Genomic DNA, 21728 nt, shown 5'->3' with positions numbered 1-21728 from the left:
TACGGATGAGGGCGGTGCGCGACAGTCCGGCCTGTGTGCTCTCGCCGGAAGTGGCTGCTACCGGGGCAGGTTTGGAGTTCATCAGGTCCCGGTGCGCTGGCCTGGAGGTGTGCACCATGCGGCTGGGCTCCGGGACCTTCGCTGCGTGCTGCGTGGCAGTCGAGGTGCTTGGGATCGCAGTCTTCCTTCGGGGATTCTTCCCAGTTCCCGTTCGTTCTTCTGCCAGGGCAGAGCACCGAACAGAGCCCCCAGCACCCGAACCCTCGGCGGGTACGGACCCTTTCCAGGGCGCCTCTGCTCCCGGGCCCCACTTCCCACAAAGGATGCGTTTTTCGAACATCAGCTCACTCCGGCTGTCTCTTACGTTGTGCCCCCCCACCCCACCCTTAACCTGTCCAGCGTTTTTGTCTATCCTACAACTTTGTGGCAACACCACTACCGGTCCCGTCTCGACCTTCCTTCCGGATCACACGATCCCACCCCTCTCTACCTCTACTTACCTGTGATTCTGCCTCCTCTTTTCTGAGCAGCCTTTAGGGTCATTCTCTGTTCCAGGCACCACCTTTGCCAAATAGGACGCAACAGATAAGATAACCTGCTAACCTCCTCTCGTTTTCTTCTGTGAGATTTCTCCAAGACCTTCCCCCGCCCAATGACTAAGGCCTTTCTGCATTAGGCTTCTCGTTAGCCCTCACCTACCTACCCAGTAACACACCATGTAAAATTATTGGTCTGGACCAAATGGACACAATACCAGCTACTGACCATATAAACAGTGTATACTGTCGCTCACTTTTTACCTGCAGCACAGTGTTTTACGTCAATGTCCCACCCATCTCAGTACCATTATGTAGGGACCTCTCTGTCCCAGTACTCCTCACCATGCTGAGGGCAATTCACTACTTTCTACAGGGTCTCCCTAAGATTACTTAACATTGACACTGCCTTCTCCCCAGTACTGCTTACCAATAACAGGCCTCCTTTTGTGTTGGGATAGGTAGATATGGTAGAATATGTGCTGCAGAAGTAGGCAGAAGCTAGATTGTAAAGTTGCTTGAAGGCTAAGTTTAAAATTCAATTTCCTGTTTTACTTTCAAACACTTAGGATCCAGTTCTAACTGGACCAAGCTTCCACCGCCTCTCTTCGGTAAAGTTGTTATTGTTCTGATAGATGCCTTGAGAGATGATTTTGTGTTTGGGTCAAAGGGTGTGAAATTTATGCCCTACACAACTTATCTTGTGGAAAAAGGAGCATCTCACAGTTTTGTGGCTGAAGCAAAGCCACCTACGGTTACCATGCCTCGAATCAAGGTAAGTTTGCCTTATTTTATGAATTGTGGTTTAGCTCTTTTGCAGGTTTACAGGGATCCTCTGTAATCTTAAGAGTCCTGATTTTAACTAAGTGGATATCTGTTTAGTGCTATCAGACTGGCTAGGACAATAAAATACTGAAGGAGCCTCACAGATTTGAACTGAGACCAAAAGTAGAGTTCCTGCTTCCTGAGTTTATAAAGGATTTAAGCTAGATTGTTTACACCAGCCTAACTCAAGAGATATGCTCGTGAGTCACCTGCTTTCTTCTTTAATCATCAGTGAGCCAGGTACAATCCTGGCAAGAGCCCTTAGTGCAGTGATTTTCAACTGGTATACCAACAGTGAGAAGATCTTAGATATGCTGCAAAAATGTTAAAGATCATTAATTAAATTATTTTTCAAAAGAAGTTTGAAGCACAGGAAGTGTTTTTACTCTTTTTATCAATATAATTTAACTGTGCCTTGGTTCAAGTGTGCCATGAGACAAAAAAAGATTGAAAAACACTGCCTTAGTGTTATCAAGTTCAGTTTCTTGACTTTACAGATGAGGAAACAGTCTCAAATCAGTTAAATGACTTGTCCAAAACTGGCATAGCACATAGTGATCAAATCAGCATGATTTGGCTGAGACACTTTTCACCATTGCTGCTATATAACCTTCAGCCATTCAGCCTAGTGAGCATGGCTTTGAAGTGCTTTACCCAGGAACCATGAATAAAGAAAAAAGCAAAGTTTTATTGATTGCCTTGATAACTATTTATTGAGCAAGTATTATGTGCTATTATTTTAATGGATATACAGTTGGGGAAAAATTATATCTCTGCCTTCATGGAGCTCTTAGTCTTTAACGAGATGCATAGCCATTAAATAAATGAGCATACAAATAAATGTAAATTATAAAGTATGCTTAGCACATGAGGGAACAGAACATGGTGTGATGCTCAGTGCAGGGTGAGAGAGTTCAGTTTAGATTAGGGGGACAGAAAAGCTTGAGGAAATTACATTGAAGGTGAGACTGGAAGTTTGAGTCTCTGGGGACAGAAAGGAGTAGAGGAGTTTGAAAGTTTGTTTGTGGATATATTGCATGTTAGGATGGCATAGAAGTCTCTGACTGAGTCTTACATGTGTGGCTAAAGATGTGACTTACACTTTACTCTTTTGTGAGAAGGATCCGCTTACTGAATTAAGGCTTTGGGCAACATTTGTAAGTGCTCAGTAAATGTTCCCTGGATGAAGAGAGCAGTCCAGAATTGGAGGAATGCTGGTGCCATACTGGATATTTCTTGGAGGTTCTTACCTTCTCTGCCACTTTTGGATATGGTGTGTCCTTCATTCAGCCCCATTTACTGAGCTCCACACAGTGCTCTAGATGAGAGAAATTCAGGGAAGAGTAAGACAGCAATATCCTCATTCAGCTTACTTTCTAATTGGAGGGGCAGAAAATGTGTAAGTATATGAATCGATGGTCAAGATTGCCTCAGAGAAGAATAAATGCTTTGGAAGGGTTTAAGGAGGGGAATGTGGTACAGAGCAGCACAGAGTCACGGAGGGCATCTTGCCTCACAGTGCTCAGTGACAGCTGTTGAGAGTTGCTCCTGGAACTTGTGCTGGGAAAACTGTAAGAAAGGCATCCAGGACTCTCTTTGTCAGGAAAGCAGATTTCTTTATCTGCTGCATCAGATGTGTGGAAGGTGGTCTTTTGTCCTTTATTCTGTTAAGAAAAATTTTATTAAGGCGCTGGGCAGATATGAGAAAATGTATAAGGGAGTGTGTAGGCTCTGGGTTCTATTTAGCCCAGCATGTTAGCAGTGTGGTTCTTAGGACCACCTACCTCCAGCCTGTTTCATTTCACCTTTGCTCCACCCCCAAAATAGGGTTTGATTTTCAGTCATTCGCATATCCTTGCTCTTTGTTCCCCATAAAGGAGGAGCTAGAACAGGAAATCCATAGTTCGAGTTAGGGCTACACCGGTCTGGATTTGGTGGGACTGTGTAGTGTTGTCTAAGGAGCTAATCAAAAAAGGGACTTAATCTTCTGATATGGACACTGTTGTCACTGCACATGGGACTGGATGTCTCTCGGCTGGCATCCCAGTGTGCTTTCACTCACTAAGACCCTGCAGCAGTTTTGTTTTAAATTTGGACAATTTCGGAATGCCTTTTTTATTTTTTCTTTTCTTTTAAAGTGATAGCAAGGTTTTTTTTTTGTTTTTTTTTGGCCGGGGCTGGGTTTGAACCCACCACCTCCTGCATATGGGACCAGCGCCCTACTCCTTGAGCCACAGGCGCCGCCCGCAAGTTTTATTTAGAAAGTATACTTCACACAGAGAGTAGATGCCAGTACTCCCTGCAGAGGAGAGCCAGCCTGAATGCCTTTTTTTCTTCCAGGACTTTATAGTCATAATAATAGCTGACAGTTATTGACAGACTTGAGTCCTCCCTTAGATTGGATAGTGAGCTGCAACCCATTTGATTCCTGGAGTGAGTGGATACCAGGTAGTCCCTGCCCTTTTAAAAAATATCAGTGGGAGCCTAATCTAGTATGAGGAGGGAAGTGCCTTGTAAAAGCCACAAAAGATGAACAGAGTCAACTACCTGAAAACAGAAACCTTTTTTACAAAGTCAACTAACAATAAACCAAAAAAATTATTTGCAGTTTACATGACAAGAAAATGTTAATTTCATGTATGTAAAGATGTTCAGATTGAGGACATACAACCCATTGGACACTGAGCCAAGTATGTAAAGAAATCCAAAAAGGAAAACATTGAAATGGCTAGTAAACATATGAAAAGGTTCTTAACTTTGCTAGTAATCAGAACAAGAAAAACTAGAAACATTCCATAGGCCAATTTGGGTTTATCATGTAAAAATTTAAAGATTGCTAATATCTACTTCTCATAGCAGTTAGGTGAATGGATTCTGGTAATACTGCAGATATGAATGTATGTCATCTGAGCCATGTCTCCGCCATCATCATAGTCCAGCCTGCTCCGGAAGTCTCCTGACACCCCGGTCTCATCCAGACACAAATCAGAGCATGCCACTCCCCTTCTTACAACCCTTAAGTGGCTTATCCTCTGCCTGGCTTGAACACTGAATACCTCAACCTTGACCTCAAGGCTGTGTGTGATCCTGCTGACCCCTGTATCGTTATTGGAGTTACTTTCCCTCTGCTTATGTCTTTCACCTTCGAAGATTACACACAACTCAGCTCCTCAAGTTTGCTGTTCTTTTCTGCCTGGGTCCTTTATAATTTTCAGTGTTTTCCCCTGGAAAACCTCACCTCAACTTTTCATCCTTCAGGTCTCAGCTTAAATGCTATTTCCACAGGTAATCTCCTTAAAGTAAATGTCCGAGACTGGCTTGGTGGCTCATGCCTGTAATCCCAGCACTCTGGGAGACCGAGGCAGGTTGATTGCTTGATTTCGGAAGTTCAAGACCAGCCTGAGCAAGAGTGAGAGCCCACCTTTACTAAAAATAGATAAACTTGGCTCTGCGCTTGTGGCTCAAGTGGCTAAGGCACCAGCCACATACACCTGAGTTGACGGGTTCAAATCCAGCCCGGGCCCGCCAAACAACAATGACGGCTGCAACCAAAAAATAGCCAGGCGTTGTGACAGGCTCTTGTAGTCCCAGCTACTTGGGAGGTGGAGGCAGGAGAATCACTTGAGCCCAGGAGTTGGAGGTTGCTGTGAGCTGTGATGCCATAGCACTCTACCCAGGGCGACAGCTTGAGGCTCTGTCTCAAAAAAAAAATAGACAAACTAGTTGGGTGTTGTGGCAGGCACCTATAGTCCCAGCTGCTTGGGAGGCTGAGGCTGGAGGATCACTTGAGCCCAGGAGTGTGAGGCTGCTGTGAGCTATAATACCTCACTGCACTCTACTCATGGCACAGGGTGAGACAGTGTTTCAAAAAAATAATAAAGTACACTACAGTTGTCTTGGTTAAATATATTATTATACATCTACACACTGGAATACTTGTAGCTCTTTAAAAGAAGATAAAGAGGTGTGTTTCCTGGGGAGAGATGTTAATGATATGTTGTTAATGGAGGGGGGAAAAAGCTGTAGAATGATTTGTATAGTTTGGTACCATTTTGATGGGGGGAAAGTGACCTTTTTTTTGAGACAGAGTCTCATTTTGTCACCCTCGGTAGAGTACCATAGTGTCACAGCTTACAGCAACCTCAGACTCCTGGGCTTAAGCAATTCTCTTTTCTCAGCCTCCCAAGTAGCTGGGACTACAGGCACCCGCCACAATGCCCGGCTATTTTTTGTTACAGTTGTCATTGTTGTTTAGCTGGCCCAGACTGGGCTCAAACCCACCAGCCTCTGTGCATGTGGGCACCATAACCACTGTGCTACAGGCGCTGAGGCTGAACCTTCTGTATACATACAGAAAGGAGTCCAGAAGGTAACTCACCAAAAGTAGCCAGTTGCCTTTAAGGAGTAGAATTTTGGGCAGAGGCAGGGACACATTTTTTTTTATAATTTTATTGAGATACAATTTTTATATGTACACATTTTAGTGTATGCAGTAAGTTTAACAAATGTGTATGTCCCAGCAGCCCCTACCTCAGCTCTCTATTGTAATCCTCCACCCCAGGAATGGCAGTAGCTGGTGCTGTTGTTTTCTTTCTGGTTTCTTTGTATGGTGACTTGCCTAAACTAATTCTGAGGGAGTCTGTCTCCATCAGAGCGTGCAGCAACTAATACTGCTACTTAGGTTTTTGCTTTTTTGTTTTTTGTTTTGTTAAGTCTTACCCATCTTCCTGAGGACTGCCCCTAGCTCAGCATAGCTTAGTGGTCAGCCAGAGTTTGAGCTTAGTACATTATGCAGTAGGGTATCTGCCCTCTGTTGAGGGATCTCTCTGGGTTGGGACTCATGCGAAAAGACTCAAAGGCTGTTCAGACTGTTTTCAAGTATGCCCTGACTCACTTTGTGTTCTAGTAGGGCTTTCTACTTAACCAGAAGGAGTGGATAACTGGGGCCCTCTTTGGTCTTTCCTGAGTGTGTCTTCCAGATTCTAGGAATATGTGGGAGCTTACAAAAGTTGACTTTATCTGTCTCATTCTTCAGATCCTCTTTTGAAATTTCAGTCTCATTTCTTGCTTGCTACAGGCATCATGGAAGACTTAGGCATTTCAGATTTTGGTTTCCTGTTGCGTTTTCACAACCTCCCTGGATGTGGTGGGGCTTTTCCCTGGAGTCCATGTTAGGTCAGGCCCCCTGTGGCTGCTGCATCATGGAACTGGGATGGGGAGGAAAACACCACAGGCATAGTACTTGCTGTTCTTACTGAGATGTAGTAGCTTTTTTTGAATAAGCACTTTTCAACTTGTTGCATAATTTTGATGATTTGCCAAAGTTCAGAAATGGTTGATTTTGACAGTTTCAAACTGTTCTGTTATTGCTGTTGGGGGAGAGGATTGGCTGAACTCCTCACTTGGGCATTTCAGAAGATTGGTTAATTCACATTTGCATTTATTTGATGTTAAAGAAGTTTTGGCAAAATTGGTATAGCTGTTGGTGTTATCCAGAGTCCTGCTATTTTTGGCACATAGACCCCTAGATGCCAGTGGTGTGGGTGACAAGTCACAGAGGTCCATTACCCTGAGCCTCCTAGGTTCCATACTCAAGTCGGGGAGATTGTTAGCTCAATTCTGAATCAGAATTGATTCCCCCCAAATATAGTGCAGCCTGGGGGTTGGGCTCAAGGGAATTCCCGAGAGTTTATTCTTAGGGACTGCATTCCTCCTGATTGTTCACTCAGAGGTCGACATTAGACTTGCTAGATTATGTTAGACTTTGGAGTTTGTTACAGTTAGTGGAGTTTGCTTGTCACATGGGGCAGGTCTGAATCTTAGGTAGGAACCTACCAGGGTTTGAACACCAGGTTCATGTTTTCACCACACTTCACCATGTGCTTCAGTTCTGTTATTAATCTGTAGCTTATTTGGCTGCTGCTTTTGTCTGGCTGTCCCTAGCCACCTTCTTCATCTTCTCATAAAGATGAAGCTGAAAGGATTGTTCTAAGCTATGAATGTTCTCTAATTAAGTCTTGACTGAGTTGGCTTTTTGTGTGTGTTGGGGGTGGCGGGGGTTGGCTGGGACTGGGCTTGAACCCGCCACCTCCGGCATATGGGGCCAGTGCCCTATTCCTTTGAACCACAGGCACCGCCCCTGAGTTGGCTTTTTTTTTATTTTTTTGCCCAGAATCTGTGTAGCTGTTCCTCCTCCACCCTAATTGCTGTCCTAGTGTTCAGTCAGCCTCCAGTATTGGGGCTGCCATAGTTTCATATTCGTTTGTGTCACAGTAACATGACCTCCAGCATCCTCTTGCCTTGTGCTCTTGGATTCCATGATCTGACCCTTGAATGTTTCTCACTGCAGGCATTGACGACCGGGAGCCTCCCTGGCTTTATTGATGTTGTCAGGAACCTCAACTCTCCCGCGCTACTGGAAGACAATGTGATAAGACAGGCAAAAACAGCTGGGAAAAGAATAATCTTTTATGGAGATGAAACATGGGTTAAATTATTCCCAAAGCATTTTGTGGAATATGATGGAACAACCTCATTTTTTGTGTCTGATTACACAGAGGTCAGTTTTTAAAATAAGAGAATTCTGTCATACTAGATAGAACCTGGCACCACCATTCCGTAGTGAGAGGCAATATTATTTTGTATGCAGCTTTCATTAATTTATTATGAGTCAAATGGAGAGATAATCTATTTATATAATTGGATACAACACACAGATAGGCACCCTGATGCAGGTGTGAGCAAAGTTTTATGGAGCCCAAAGCCCAAAGCATAGGACATGCAAGCATCCTTTGAAGGTACAAAGCACTAGGATGGGTGGAGACAAGTAGACAGGATGGGGCACCAGAGCCATAGGCTCTCCAGCTGGCCTGGGATCCTTGAAGCTATTTGGTTCTGCCCTCAGGATGGGCAGTAAACTGAGAAGAGCCCAAGGGGGCTTGCCCCTTGCTTTTCCAACATGAAGAGAGTGAGGTTGGACTCACACTTTAGAAAACTGACTCTGGAGCAGAGGCAGGAACACAGCAGTGTGTCTGTGCTTGGCACTGAAGCGGGTGGCCTCATTGCTTGCTAGGTCCAATGCAGCATGTACCACCTGCTTTCCTGCAGTAGTTCTCAGTTCTGCAGTTCGCCTATATATGGCTTTACTCAGAAACACTACTCTTGGTTGTAGATTTTCCAGTGAGAGGAAGGTAGTCTAGCTGAGGGGTCCAGGGTAAATAGGCTAATGGCTCTGTCTAGGGCTGCTCAACAGCTAATCTCTCCACAATTTGTTTATTTCAGAAATAAATGTGAGCAGTGAGGGCTGAGTCTCTTTCCTTCTGAGAACAGACTTCTTGTAGGACACATGTAGATGCCCTCAGCATCACACCCTCCTGGTTACTCTGAGCCTAGGTACTGCCCTGTCTTTAGTCAACTGCCATTTGCCCTCAGTTTCTTCATGACGACTTGGGATCTGTTAAACTTGCTCACTTGTTCACATTCGGTTATGCCTAGCAGTGACCCCACAGAAAAAATGTCAGAATAACTCATTTAGATTCTCTGTGTAGTATGTTTGATCCTGCCTTAAAGTTATATAAAACAATATTAGTAAAAGTTTAATGCTAATGTTCATTTATCTGTTTTTAACGACGTATTTAGTCTTTCCACTCTCACAAGTCCTATTACCTAAAGTAAACCCCTAGATTTTAAAATAACTTGCTGTTCTTTGGGGAGTAAAGATCAAGGGAAAATTAGGTGAACTGTTTATGTGTACCTTTTCCCCTTCAAAGGTGGATAATAATGTCACAAGGCATTTGGATAAAGTATTAAAAAGAGGAGATTGGGACATGTTAATCCTCCACTACCTAGGGCTGGACCACATTGGCCACGTCTCCGGGCCTAGCAGCCCCCTGATTGGGCAAAAGCTCAGCGAGATGGACAGCATCCTGATGAAGATTCACACCTCACTGCTGTCACAGGTGAGGCTCGCTGTTGTGCCATGCGAGGCAATGGACTTTCACATGGATCCCTCCTAGAAAAAATACAACTACCCAGATGAACTCAGCTGACTTCTATGAATGTCATGTCCACTGTTAGTCTACCAGCCACAGCCTCCAGGCCACATGCAGCAGTTTCAGTCTTCTCAGAAGCAGGACAGAGACTATTGCTATCTCCCCCCATTTATTTGTTCATTTAACCACTGTTTTCTACATCGCTGTTTCTGTCTGAGCATTTGGGTATATCAGTGAAACAGTCAACAATTGTTTGTGAGCTTAGATTCTAGCCAAGAGAGACAAATAAGAAATGTAGTAAGTAACTGGTGCCAGGAGGTGCCAGGGCAGGAGGAGGGAATGGCACTCCTGTTCCAGGGAATGGCAGTAACTCATACAGAGAAGACATCCACGAGGAGCTGACTTGAAGGGAGGGGCAGCAGACACCCCTCTGGCCTATGCATTGCAGCAGGAGACACAGGGTCAGGCGAAGCCTGGTTGGCACATCAAGAGCAGCAAAGGCTGAGTGGCTGGAACTTTTGCAGGCAGAGGAGGCTGGTGGGCACGCCCCGCGCAGCTCAGGGCTCTCCACCTGCTTTGTGTTCTAGCATCACAACAATCCTATGAAATAGATTCTGTTAGTATCTCAGTCTGACAGATGTGCAAACTGAGTGAGGTATAAAGAGTAATTAATGTGCCCAGGGTCTCACTGCTTGCAAGTGGCAAAGATGAACCAAATTCAGATCCTCTGCCATCAGAGGCCATAGTGCAGCCCTGCTGTGTCCTGTGAGTTGTGTGTAATTCTGTTCTGTTTATTACATTATTTGACTTTGACCCTTTGATCTACCTATAAGTTGATAAAAAAGGAATATCTAGTTCATTGAGAAAGAACTGCTGTTTATTAAGTAAAGCTAAAATCTAAAGTTGTTTTCTTAACCAGATCATACATTCTCTTTAGTCAGAATGCAGTTAAAATATTTCTCCTTTGCTTTGCAGGAGAGAGAGGGTCTTTCACCCAGTTTGCTGGTTCTTTGTGGAGATCATGGCATGTCTGATACAGGGAGTCATGGGGCTTCTTCCACAGGAGAAGTGAACACACCTCTGATTTTAATCAGTTCTGCATTTGAAAGGAAACCTGGTGAGAATTCAGAAATGTTTAAGATATTGAAACTGTTATATCTGTTATCTATGGTCTGGTTTTAATTTTTAAAAAACATTTTTTAGAAGCTGTACAGGGTTGAAATATCATGATCTATGGTGGTAATGAAAATGAATGGGGCAAAGGGTGTCAGGATTTGGAATTTACATCCCTTGTCCTGGTCCTTAAAATACAAACAATTTTTGCTGGAATTTTATAATATGAGTGTTACTGCCTGGTTATCTGGAACTATTAAAACAAAAAAAGGCCGGGCGCGGTGGCTCACGCCTGTAATCCCAGCACTGTGGGAGGCTGAGGAGGGAGAATTGCTTGAGCTCAAGAGTTTGCGACTCGCCTGAGCGACAGTGAGACCCCAACTCATGAAATAAATGGAGCCAGCTTCTGTAATCCCAGCGGCTTCCGGAGGCTGAGGCAGCGGGGTGCCCGCAGCCCGAGTCTGAGGTTGCGGTGAGCTACCACGCCCACTCGACTCTGCTCAGGGGCATAGGGTGGGACCCTGTCTCAACAAAAAAAAAGAAGGAAATACTAGGTTAGAGACATCTGAACCACATATGTGGACTGAGGAAATGTACATATATAAACTTTGAAGAAAATGTTCATTCTTTGAAAGTATATATTGAATAGCAGGGTCAACAAGAGTTGTGGGGCCGGGCGTGATGGCTCACAACTGTAATCCCAGCACTCTGGGAGGCTGAGGCAGACAGATTGCTTGAGTTCAGGAGTTCAAGACCAGCCTGAACAAGAGCAAGACCCTGTCTCTACTAAAAGAAACCAGCTGGGCACCTTAGTCCCAGGTACTCAGTGGGCTAAGTTAAGAGGATCGCTTGAGCCCATGAGTTTGAGGTTGCTGTCTGCTATGATGCGACGGCCCTCTACCGAGGGTGACAAAAATGAAACTCTATCTCAAAGAAAAAAAAAAAGGACAACAAAGGTCATGGTATTCAGTCAGCAGGATTGACTGAGGACCCATCTGTCCATATTCAGACACACCCCAAACCCAAACACACAGCACCTCCTCTTTGACCCATGCTTGACTCAGCTGCCAGCCTCTTGCTCACTCCTTCCCTCCTGGCTGCTTGCGTCTGGCTTCTGCCTACACACTTACTAACACACTTGCCATGAGCTCAGCAGTTATTTATGTAGTGCTGTCGCACACAGTAGACACTTTCTGGCTCTGTTGTCACTGACAGTTAAGGACCATCCAGCACTGTGGGCCCTGTATGTTCTGGGACTTCACTATTTCTGGTCTTCCTCCTACCTCTCACTTTGCAGGTCCATCCTCTCTGCTGGCTTGGCTTCCTTTCCCTTTTCTTTTTCACTAGACTACATTTTTATTTCATTCTACATTGACTCTTGAAATGGTCTCACCCACTTCCCTAGTTGTAGATGCCATGGGGTAGGTCCCACCCTGTCAGATTTATCCCGCTAGATATGTCCACTTGCTGTCTACCTGACACCTCCACTTACATCTCTTCTTGCAGGTATAAAAATGTGACAACTTGACTGCCAAATTTTTTCTCCCCTAATCTGCCCTCCCTTATTTCCATGACAGCAAGTGGTGACACCATTCACATGGTTCCCTCTTACTGCCCTTTCCCCCTGCTCCTTATATTTTATCATCAGTCTCTCCACATGTAAAGCTGAACTTAAGGTAAAGTAAAAAATCTTGTGTGAGGCTTCTTGCTTACCTTGCTTCTTTGTGTAAAGCTGCATTCTATATTACTCTGCATCTGGGTCTTTGCCCTTCTGCCCTCGTGCGGGTCTCATAGTTGGCAAGCTGGTACTCACCTGCCAATATCCCTGTCTTCACCCTGAAGCTGCTGTAGGTCTCAGTTAACATCACTCAATCTCCCACAAGACTAAATTATGTTGCCTCCATCAGCCTCTTCCATAGCACCTTGTGCCTTCTTAGCAGACTTTGCCACTGCAAACTCATTTATGAGCTTGACTCATTTATGGGTTTCATGCAATGTCTGCCTCTGTACCTCTACATTATGGTTTAAGCCAGGTGAGTATAGGGCCATATCTGTTTTACTTGTCACTGTCTGCCTACAGCCTGAAACATTGCCTGACACATGGCAGATGCCAACAAACATTTGCCAAATGAAAGCCTGTTCCACTTAACTGAGGACACCCACTCCTGTGCTGTTGTCTAATAGATTACATTGCTATATGTTGTAGACCAATAGCATAATTATATACATATGGTTTTACATAATTGCTTTAAAATCAGTTCGGAGAAGAAAAGAAAAAACTATGCTTTTGTACTCTTTGTTTTTGGGGAGCGTGTTTGTTTGTTTGTTTGTTTTGAGACACAATCTTACTTTGGGGCCCAGGCTAGAGTGCTGTGGTGTCAGCCTAGCTCACTGCATCCTGAGACTTCTGAACTCAAGCTCTTTCCTCGGTCTCCTGAGTAGCTGGAACTATAGGTATCTGCCACAATGCACAGCTAATTTTGCTGTTTTTAGTAGAGATAGGGTCTTGCTCTTGCTCAGGCTAGTTTTAAACTCCTGAACTCAACCAATCATCCCACCTCAGCCTCCCACAGTGCTGACATACAGAGTGTGAGTCACCATGCCTGGTCTCTACTGTCTTTTATAATTATGTAATTACCTTTACTGATGCTTTTTGGTTCTTTGTTGGTCCAAATTACTATCTTAGGTCACTTTCTTTCAGCCTGAAGAACATCTTCAGTATTTCTTACAAGCAAGGCAGCAATGAATTTTCTGTTTCTCTTTTGAAAGATAGTTTTACTGAGTATAAGATTCTTGATGGGCTTTTTCTTTCAGGTTTTGAATATGCTATCCCACTGCCTTCTGACCACCAGGGTTTCTGATGAAAAGTCAACTGTGAATCTAATTGGGTTTCCCATTTCTTTATCTTTTAGCATTTTTGCTGTAATGTATCTGTGTGTTTTGTGTCTGTTGAATTTGGAGTTCATTGACCTTCTTGGATATGTAGATTAATTAATGTTTTTCATCAAATTTGGGAAATTTCCTGTATTCTTCATATTGCATAATCTCTATGATTCTTTCTTCAGCGCTTCAAATCTGCTATTAAGCTCCCTTAGTGAATTTTTCATTTTGGTTATTTACATTTTTCAACTCCAGAGTTTCCATTTGATTCTTTTTGTTGTTGTTGTTGCAGTTTTGGCTGGGGCTGGGTTCCAACCCTCCACCACCATCAGTATACGGGGCTGGCACCCTACCCACTGAACCATAGGTGCTGCCCGATTCTTTTTTTTTTTTTTTTTTTTTAGTAATTTCTTTTTTTAGTAATTTAGTAATTTTTTTTAAGTAATTTAGTAATATTTTCTATTTGGTGAGAATTTGTTATTGTACCCTCCTTTGCTACTTTAAGCATAGTTTCCTTAGTTCTTTGAATGTATTTATGGTATCTACTTTGAAGTCTTTCTGCCATCTGCCCCTCTCACAGAAAGATTCTGTTACTTGCTTTATCTCCTGTGTTTGAGTCATGTTTTCGTATTTCTCTTACATTATTATTTTTATCTTAAAAATGCATACAAATTTTTGTTGCTCGTTTTAATAAAAATAAAAATTAAAGTGTTTATTATTATATGTGATTTCATAGACATCCTCCCCCCCCCCATGCTACTCCCCACTCACTGAGTCCTTAGTCCTTACCTCCATTGTAGGAAGCATAAGTCCTGGTCAGTCCAGGGGTCTGGGAAGAAGAGCATATCTGTTCCTGGACTTCCACAGAGGGTAGAGTGGGTGTATTTTGTCCTCTGCTTCTCACAAGTGGAATATTTATCATGTTTATTGTCCTGTCTCCTGTTCTAGCTTAGAATAGTACTTGCACCTAGTGAATGTTTCATCAGTATTTGCTGATTAAATGTTTAAAATAGTGCTTATTGGGGACATAGTAAGGCTAGTGGAAGTAGAAACTGTAAGAATGGTTTTACAAAATGCTGAAATTTCTTTACTGGGTCCCCATTGCCTATGGGATACAACTCTATCTTGTGGCCTACCCTGTGTCTGTATTACAAAATATAGTTATCAAAATAGTTTATGCTGGCAAGAACTGGTGAGACCAGTTAAAAGAGCAAAATCTAGAGGCCAAAAATGGACCCCAGTGTGTATGGAGATAAATAGCATTAATTCCTTAATATCATGAAACAGTACTCAAATTTCTAATGTCTGTCTCTCTCTCTCTCTCTTTAGTTGTTTCAGTTTATTTCAACTAAGGTGCACTGTGATTTGTTGTTCATATGTCCCTTAAGGCTCTGTTAGTATGTGGGTCCTCAGTCAAACCTCTTTGGTTTTTCCACAGTTTAAGTCTTGACAAAACCTGGTTATTTGTTCTATGGAGTCTCTCACTGTCTGGATTTTGCCAGTTGCCCTCTACACCATCTGCTAAGATGTCCTCTGTCCATCCTGTAAGTCTCTTCTGACCCAGAGACTTGAGCAGATTCAGGTTTTATTGATTTAATTTGTGTTGGTTTGGTCTGGTGTAGTCTGGGTAGGGCTGCTTTTAGCAGGAAGGACATAAAGCCTATCTCTCTGCTTTGTTGTAATTTTAGTAGCCATTGATCAACTAGGCCCATTAATTCAGTAGAGGTTCTAAATTGTGATGTTTTAATCATAGAACTTTTTTTTAATTAATTTGCCAGAGTCCCAGTCTGTTTGTGCTGCCAAAACCAAATAGCACAGACCAGATAATTTGTAAAGAATAGGAATTTATTTCTCACAGATGTGGAGACTGGGAAGTCCAAGATTAAGGCGCTGGCCTCTGGGGAAGGCTGCTCTTTGCTTCCAAGATGCCACCTGGAATGCTACTGTGCCCTCTGGAGGGGAGGAACTCTGCATCCTTCCATGACAGAGGTGGAAGAACAAGAAGGTCAAACCTTTTTGTAATGAATTAATCCATTCATGAAGGCTCTGCCCACATGATCTAAACACTTCCCCCAAAGGCCTTACCTCCCAACACTACTGCTCAGGGGAGAAAGTCTCTAATACATAAGTTTTGGGGATGCTCCAGATCACAGCAGCCAGAATGATTCTATAAAGAAAATCTTCCTCCATCTAGTTTTTGGTTACTCATATCATTTATATAAAAGAAGCTACATGGATTATAATTCTCATTTAATTATCAGATTCAGATCAATGAATGAGTTTGCTAACATCTTCAACTGTAACTGATTATGTTTGGGGTTGTTTTTTTTTTTTTTGATAACATTGTGAACTCATGGCCTTAGGCATATTTGATCTGTTTCAATTCATTGTAGACACTATTAATTATAATATTCAAATACTCTCATCTTTGGCTAGTAGGAGCACCTTCATATTAGCTCTTGAGTTCTTCTGATACGATGCTGGTGGTCTTCTAGAGAAGACCTTTTGGACCTTCCTTTCATGAGACACCAGCTCCTTCTCCAAGATGCATTGGTTTCTATTCCTGAAAAGTGGTATTTTTTTGGTTTGTTTTTTTTAGACAGAGTCTCACTTTGTTGCCCTTGGTAGAGTGCTGTGGCATCATAGCTCACAGCAACCTCAAACTCTTGGGCTCGGGCAATCCACCCACCTGGGCCTATAGAGTGCTAAGATTATAAGCGTCAGCCACTGTACCCAGCCTAGAAAGTGGTATTTGAGGACTGTTGGCTCAGAGCTAGAGGCACTCACCAATGCTAGGTTAGTCATTGTTTCTAGGCAGAGTGAGGAATTGTTTTTTAACATAAAATGATCTCAAGTTTGTATAAATACTTCCATTTCACCTTCAAAGCTGTAAAGTTAGCTTCTTAAGAGCTCACATCTCTACTTTCTTCCTACATTCGGAACCCTGGTTGTGAGCACCCAGGTGTGATGCAGGTGGGATGTCCCATTCTAACACATAGGCTTCGTCCTGAGGTAGACGTCAGCCGTCTCCAAGCGGCGGGCCAGTGCCACCACATGGTATGAGTCCCAAAAGCAGTTTAAGGTAGATTTATTTTTATGGTTTGTTTTAGTTTTTCAGCTCAAAATACTTAATATAAGAAAACATTAGAGCAGAGAAGCACTGGAGGAAACCAGCAGTGCTGCGGGGGAGGCACCTGAGCTTAACAAGGAGCCAATAGGAAAGAGATGGTCAATGAGATGATTTATAAGTTTGGAAAAATTAAGAGGAAAAATTCTGTACAACCAAAGAATTAGAACAAATTAAAACCTCCACAGACTCAGACCGAGACACTCACATTGTGCACCATCAGCACCTGTACTTCCCTGGTGGCCCCCAGTACCCTGCAGACGGTGTGCAGCTTCTGGGGTGTGCAGGCTGTTTGCTGTCCTTGCAGATGGTGAAAACTCTGACTCAGTTGATTTCTCCTCACGGTCATGCTAGATTGTGGCAGAGTGGCAGCCAAAGCCTAGAGTGCTGATATCACAACCATTTCTCCTTGCAGGGAGTTAGGGTGGCCAACCACTGTGGGGGCTTGAAGAGCTGTAGCGAATAGGCAGCTGCATCCAGTGGAAAGTCTGGTGCTGCTCAGGAGCCACAAGAGGCTCAGGTTCCTTCATAAGGGTTGTATGTGCACATAGAGCGCAGAATGTAAAATGTTCCAAAATCCAAAGGGCAGGACTGTCAAAGATTTCTCCCTCACTTTTGTTCAGGGGTTGTTACACTTAGCCAAAGTGACCCTAGCTTGGATGTCTGCTGGACTGCCTGCTCCCCCCATGCCCAACCCAAGCGCCATAGCTCAGCCTGTATTGCATTAATCTCTCTCCCAGTGTATTGTATGCTACTATAGGAAAGGCATTGTCCTCACCTTCCAATGGGTGTTTAGTAAATTTATTAACACAAAAAGCAGTGAGGTTATTTCTGTCTGAATCTACATTGAATGGTTTGAAGAGATGGATAATTTGACTTGTGTTGTAGAAGGTCAAACTGAAGAATGACTACCATCTTACACTTTTTGGAAGCCCGTTACTTACAATGTTTTCTTTTTTTCAGGTGATATCCGACATCCAAAGCGTGTGCAACAGACTGATCTTGCTGCAACACTAGCAATAGGACTTGGCGTGCCGATTCCAAAAGACAGCGTAGGGAGTCTTATATTCCCAGTTGTAGAAGCAAGACCAATGAGAGATCAATTGAGATTTTTACATTTAAATACAGTACAGCTTAGCAAATTGTTGCAAGAAAATGTACCATCATATGAAAAAGGTAAATCAATCAATAGTTTCTGACTTCTATCAGAACTAGATGTTTCCATTGAGCTAGTGTTTTTCTCATGTTTCTGTGGTGTGCGATTTGTCACACCACAGTGCAGTCAGTACTCTTTGGTTATACCTATAGTTGCAGTTATCTAAATGGAATTCTTTCGTAAAGTTATTTATTCAACAAATATTTACCAAGTTCTTGATATGAAAGAGGGACTCTGAATGGACTGAAGATAAAGCATTGAGCAGTGCAAGGGCTCTGCCCTCATGAAACTATAAAGAGCTGGGTAGGAGAAATTGAGAACTGATGGGTGTGGGAGGAAATGAGCCTGTTAAATGAATGCAGGATGATTCCTTGTCTAAGAAGACAGTCATGGGGTCTTCTACCCCAGGAGACTTGCTGTCCACAGTGTCAAAGATCACACTTCCTGAGACAAACTGGGTACATGTTCTGACACTGACATGGATCTTTGAGCCCACAACAGGGGCCACAAAGTGCTCTGTTATGTCTAGGATGCCTGATCCGCTTGCCCGTCTGGCTTTTAGTTCTGGTTTCTCGCCCATGGCACAGCACCTGGCATGTAGTCAGTGCTCAGTAAAGATCTGGACTCACGTACAGGTGCCTGCATGTCTCTGTGACTCTTGATAGAGGGGTAGTGAGGTATAGACCTCTGTGCCCCATAAGTCTGTAACGCTGGGGTGGTCAGGGTAGACCCTGATGTCTCTGTAGCTCTGGGGTAGTGGGGTGTGAACAGAGTTGCCCACCACTCCCAGGTAAAGGGTGCCAGCCCGGGAACCAGAATACCTGAGTTCCAGCTTTCCCCTATAGCTCTGTGACCTAGGCAGATGATTTTCCCTCTGTGTCTCAGTTCCCTCTTATGGAGAGCAGATGTGGTACTCTTTCCTGCCTCATAGGGTCTTTCAGGGAATGAAATGAGTTAGCTGTTCAGAGAGGTGCCAGGATTGGCTCTTAGCACAGGTCATTAGTGCCAGCTACAGTTAGGAGGTCTGCATGGGTTAGGGTTCATGCTCAGGGGCACCAACAGCTAGAATAGCTGCTCTGCCACGGGTATGGGGCAAGAACTGGGGACTCACAGTCTCTTTGCTCCAGTCCAAGGTGGGTGGGGTGTGCATGTTAGATGCTGGGATTCTTGGGAAGAAAGTCACAGGTGAGTGTGGTTTAAGCAGAGACTTAAGACTTGGCCAGCTCTGGGAAGGGATCACATCAGCCCGACCTGAGCAGCAGCTGTGAGGGTTAGGCTTCACTCAGAGGTGGAGCGTCCATGTCAGTGACACCAGGCAGGGCTGGGAAACAGCTCTGTTTCCAAAGAGGACTTGTGAGGAAGGAAACCCAGGTCAAGGGTGGATATTGTGAGAACAGGGCAGGAAGGGCAAGCCTGGACTGGGAGGTGGGTCTGGCGGCCAGGAGAAGAGTCCTGGCCACTGCCCTCCCAGTTCTCACAGGATGCTACAAGGATTAGAGCAGTGGTTCTCAACCTTCCTAATGGTGTGGCCCTCGCAACCCACAGGTTGAGAACTGCTGGATTAGGGAGAGTCTATAAAACCACGGAGTGTTAATGTAGTACATTTCAGGGTTGTTTTATATTGCACAGTGAAGAAGAAAAGAGTGGAAAGATATAAAGAAAGGAGAGGAGGAGGTAACCAGGTGAGAGAGGTAGAGAAGGAGACCAGGCAATGCTGCTGCTGACGGAGGAGCACCCCCAGCTTCTAGTTTTACTGCTGGTGCTGCTCCTCTGCCAAGAGTAGTAGTTTATCTTCTTCAGCTGTCAGTTCCAAGAAATGAAGACTTTACCATACATTATGAATAACTGCATACTTTGAGATTATTTGCACATATGTATTAGTTCATTAAATATGAAGTGTCTGATTTTGAATTAAAACTTTACTTTATCTCGGTGGGCGCCTGTGGCTCAGTGAGTAGGGCTCCGGCCTCATATACTGAGGGTGGCGGGTTCAAACCCAGCCCCAGCTGAACTGCAACCAAAAAATAGCCAGGCGTTGTGGTAGGCGCCTGTAGTCCCAGCTGCTCGGGAGGCTGAGGCAGGAGAATCACGAAAGCCCAAGAGCTGGAGGTTGCTGTGAGTCCTGTGACGGCATGGCACTCTACTGAGGGTGGTAAAGTGAGACTCTGTCTCTACCAAAAAAAAAAGTTTATTTTATCTCAAACAAGAAGCAGTTCAGTTAATCAAAGTGTGCATCTAAACTGTCCACACAGTTTTGCCATCTTTTTTTTTTTTTATTGTTGGGGATTCATTGAGGGTACAATAAGCCAGGTTACACTGATTGCAATTGTTAGGTAAAGTCCCTCTTGCAATCATGTCTTGCCCCCATAAAGTGTGACACACACCAAGGCCCCACCCCCCTCCCTCCTTCCCTCTTTCTGCTTCCCCCCCCATAACCATAATTGTCATTAATTGTCCTCATATCAAAATTGAGTACATAGGATTCATGCTTCTCCATTCTTGTGATGCTTTACTAAGAATAATGTCTTCCACGTCCATCCAGGTTAATACGAAGGATGTAAAGTCCATTTTTTTTTTTTTTTTTTTTTTTTGGCCGGGGCTGGGCCTGAACCCACCACCTCCGGCATATGGGACCGGCGCCCTACTCCTTGAATAGTATTCCATGGTATACATATACCACAGCTTGTTACTCCATTCCTGGGTTGGTGGGCATTTAGGCTGTTTCCACATTTTGGCAATTGTAAATTGAGCTGCAATAAACAGTCTAGTACAAGTGTCCTTATGATAAAAGGATTTTTTTCCTTCTGGGTAGATGCCCAGTAATGGGATTGCAGGATCAAATGGGAGGTCTAGCTTGAGTGCTTTGAGGTTTCTCCATACTTCCTTCCAGAAAGGTTGTACTAGTTTGCAGTCCCACCAGCAGTGTAAAAGTGTTCCCTTCTCTCCACATCCACGCCAGCATCTGCAGTTTTGAGATTTTGTGATGTGGGCCATTCTCACTGGGGTTAGATGATATCTCAGGGTTGTTTTGATTTGCATTTCTCTAATATATAGAGATGATGAACATTTTTTCATGTGTTTGTTAGCCATTCGTCTGTCGTCTTTAGAGAAAGTTCTATTCATGTCTCTTGCCCATTGATATATGGGATTGTTGGCTTTTTTCATGTGGATTAATTTGAGTTCTCTATAGATCCTAGTTATCAAGCTTTTGTCTGATTGAAAATATGCAAATATCCTTTCCCATTGTGTAGGTTGTCTCTTTGCTTTGGTTATTGTCTCCTTAGCTGTACAGAAGCTTTTCAGTTTAATGAAGTCCCATTTGTTTATTTTTGTTGTTGTTGCAATTGCCATGGCAGTCTTCTTCATGAAGTCTTTCCCCAGGCCAATATCTTCCAGTGTTTTTCCTATGCTTTCTTGGAGGATTTTTATTGTTTCATGCTTTAAATTTAATCCTTTATCCATCTTGAATCAATTTTTGTGAGTGGGGAAAGGTGTGAGTCCAGTTTCAGTCTTTTACATGTAGACATCCAGTTCTCCCAACACCATTTATTGAATAGGGAGTCTTTCCCCCAAGGTATGTTCTTGTTTGGTTTATCAAAGATTAGGTGGTTGTAAAATGTTAGTTTCATTTCTTGGTTTTCAATTCGATTCCAAGTGTCTATGTCTCTGTTTTTGTGCCAGTACCATGATGTCTTGAGCACTATGGCTTTGTAGTACAGACTAAAATCTGGTATGCTGATGCTCCCAGCTTTATTTTTGTTACAGAGAACTGCCTTAGCTATATGGGGTTTTTTCCGGTTCCATACAAAACGCAGAATCATTTTTTCCAAATCTTGAAAGTACGATGTTAGTATTTTGATAGGAATGGCATTGAATAGGTAGATTGCTTTGGGAAGTATAGACATTTTAACAATGTTGATTCTTGCCATCCATGAGCATGGTATGTTCTTCCATTTGTTAATATCCTCTGCTATTTCCATTCTGAGGATTTCATAGTTTTCTTTATAGAGGTCCTTCACCTCCTTCGTTAGGTATATTCCTAGGTATTTCATTTTCTTTGAAACTATGGTGAAGGGAGTTGTGTCCTTAATTAGCTTCTC

General features: G+C 43.5%; 1 protein-coding gene across 8 annotated transcripts in view; it reads left to right on the top strand.

The window, feature by feature from the left end:
- Positions 1-15: 15 nt before the first annotated feature.
- Positions 16-21728, top strand: part of PIGG (phosphatidylinositol glycan anchor biosynthesis class G) — a 50366-nt gene continuing 28653 nt past the window's right edge. For 4 of the 8 annotated variants that reach the window (XM_053577497.1, XM_053577501.1, XM_053577496.1 and 1 more), the window contains exons 1-7: positions 16-270; positions 1106-1311; positions 7711-7920; positions 9131-9319; positions 10328-10469; positions 15204-15350; positions 17436-17648. In XM_053577497.1, coding sequence (XP_053433472.1) covers positions 117-270; positions 1106-1311; positions 7711-7920; positions 9131-9319; positions 10328-10469; positions 15204-15350; positions 17436-17648 — 1261 coding nt within the window. In that variant the 5' untranslated portion in view covers positions 16-116. Of the gene's footprint in view, positions 271-1105; positions 1312-7710; positions 7921-9130; positions 9320-10327; positions 10470-15203; positions 15351-17435; positions 17649-21728 lie in introns of those variants that run through there. The other 4 variants (XM_053577498.1, XM_053577502.1, XM_053577500.1 and 1 more) reach the window with 4 other exon arrangements.

Source organism: Nycticebus coucang, chromosome 23, assembly GCF_027406575.1.
Source record: "Nycticebus coucang isolate mNycCou1 chromosome 23, mNycCou1.pri, whole genome shotgun sequence".
Taxonomy (NCBI): Eukaryota; Metazoa; Chordata; class Mammalia; order Primates; family Lorisidae; genus Nycticebus; species Nycticebus coucang.
This window is presented reverse-complemented; position numbering and strand designations above follow the sequence as displayed.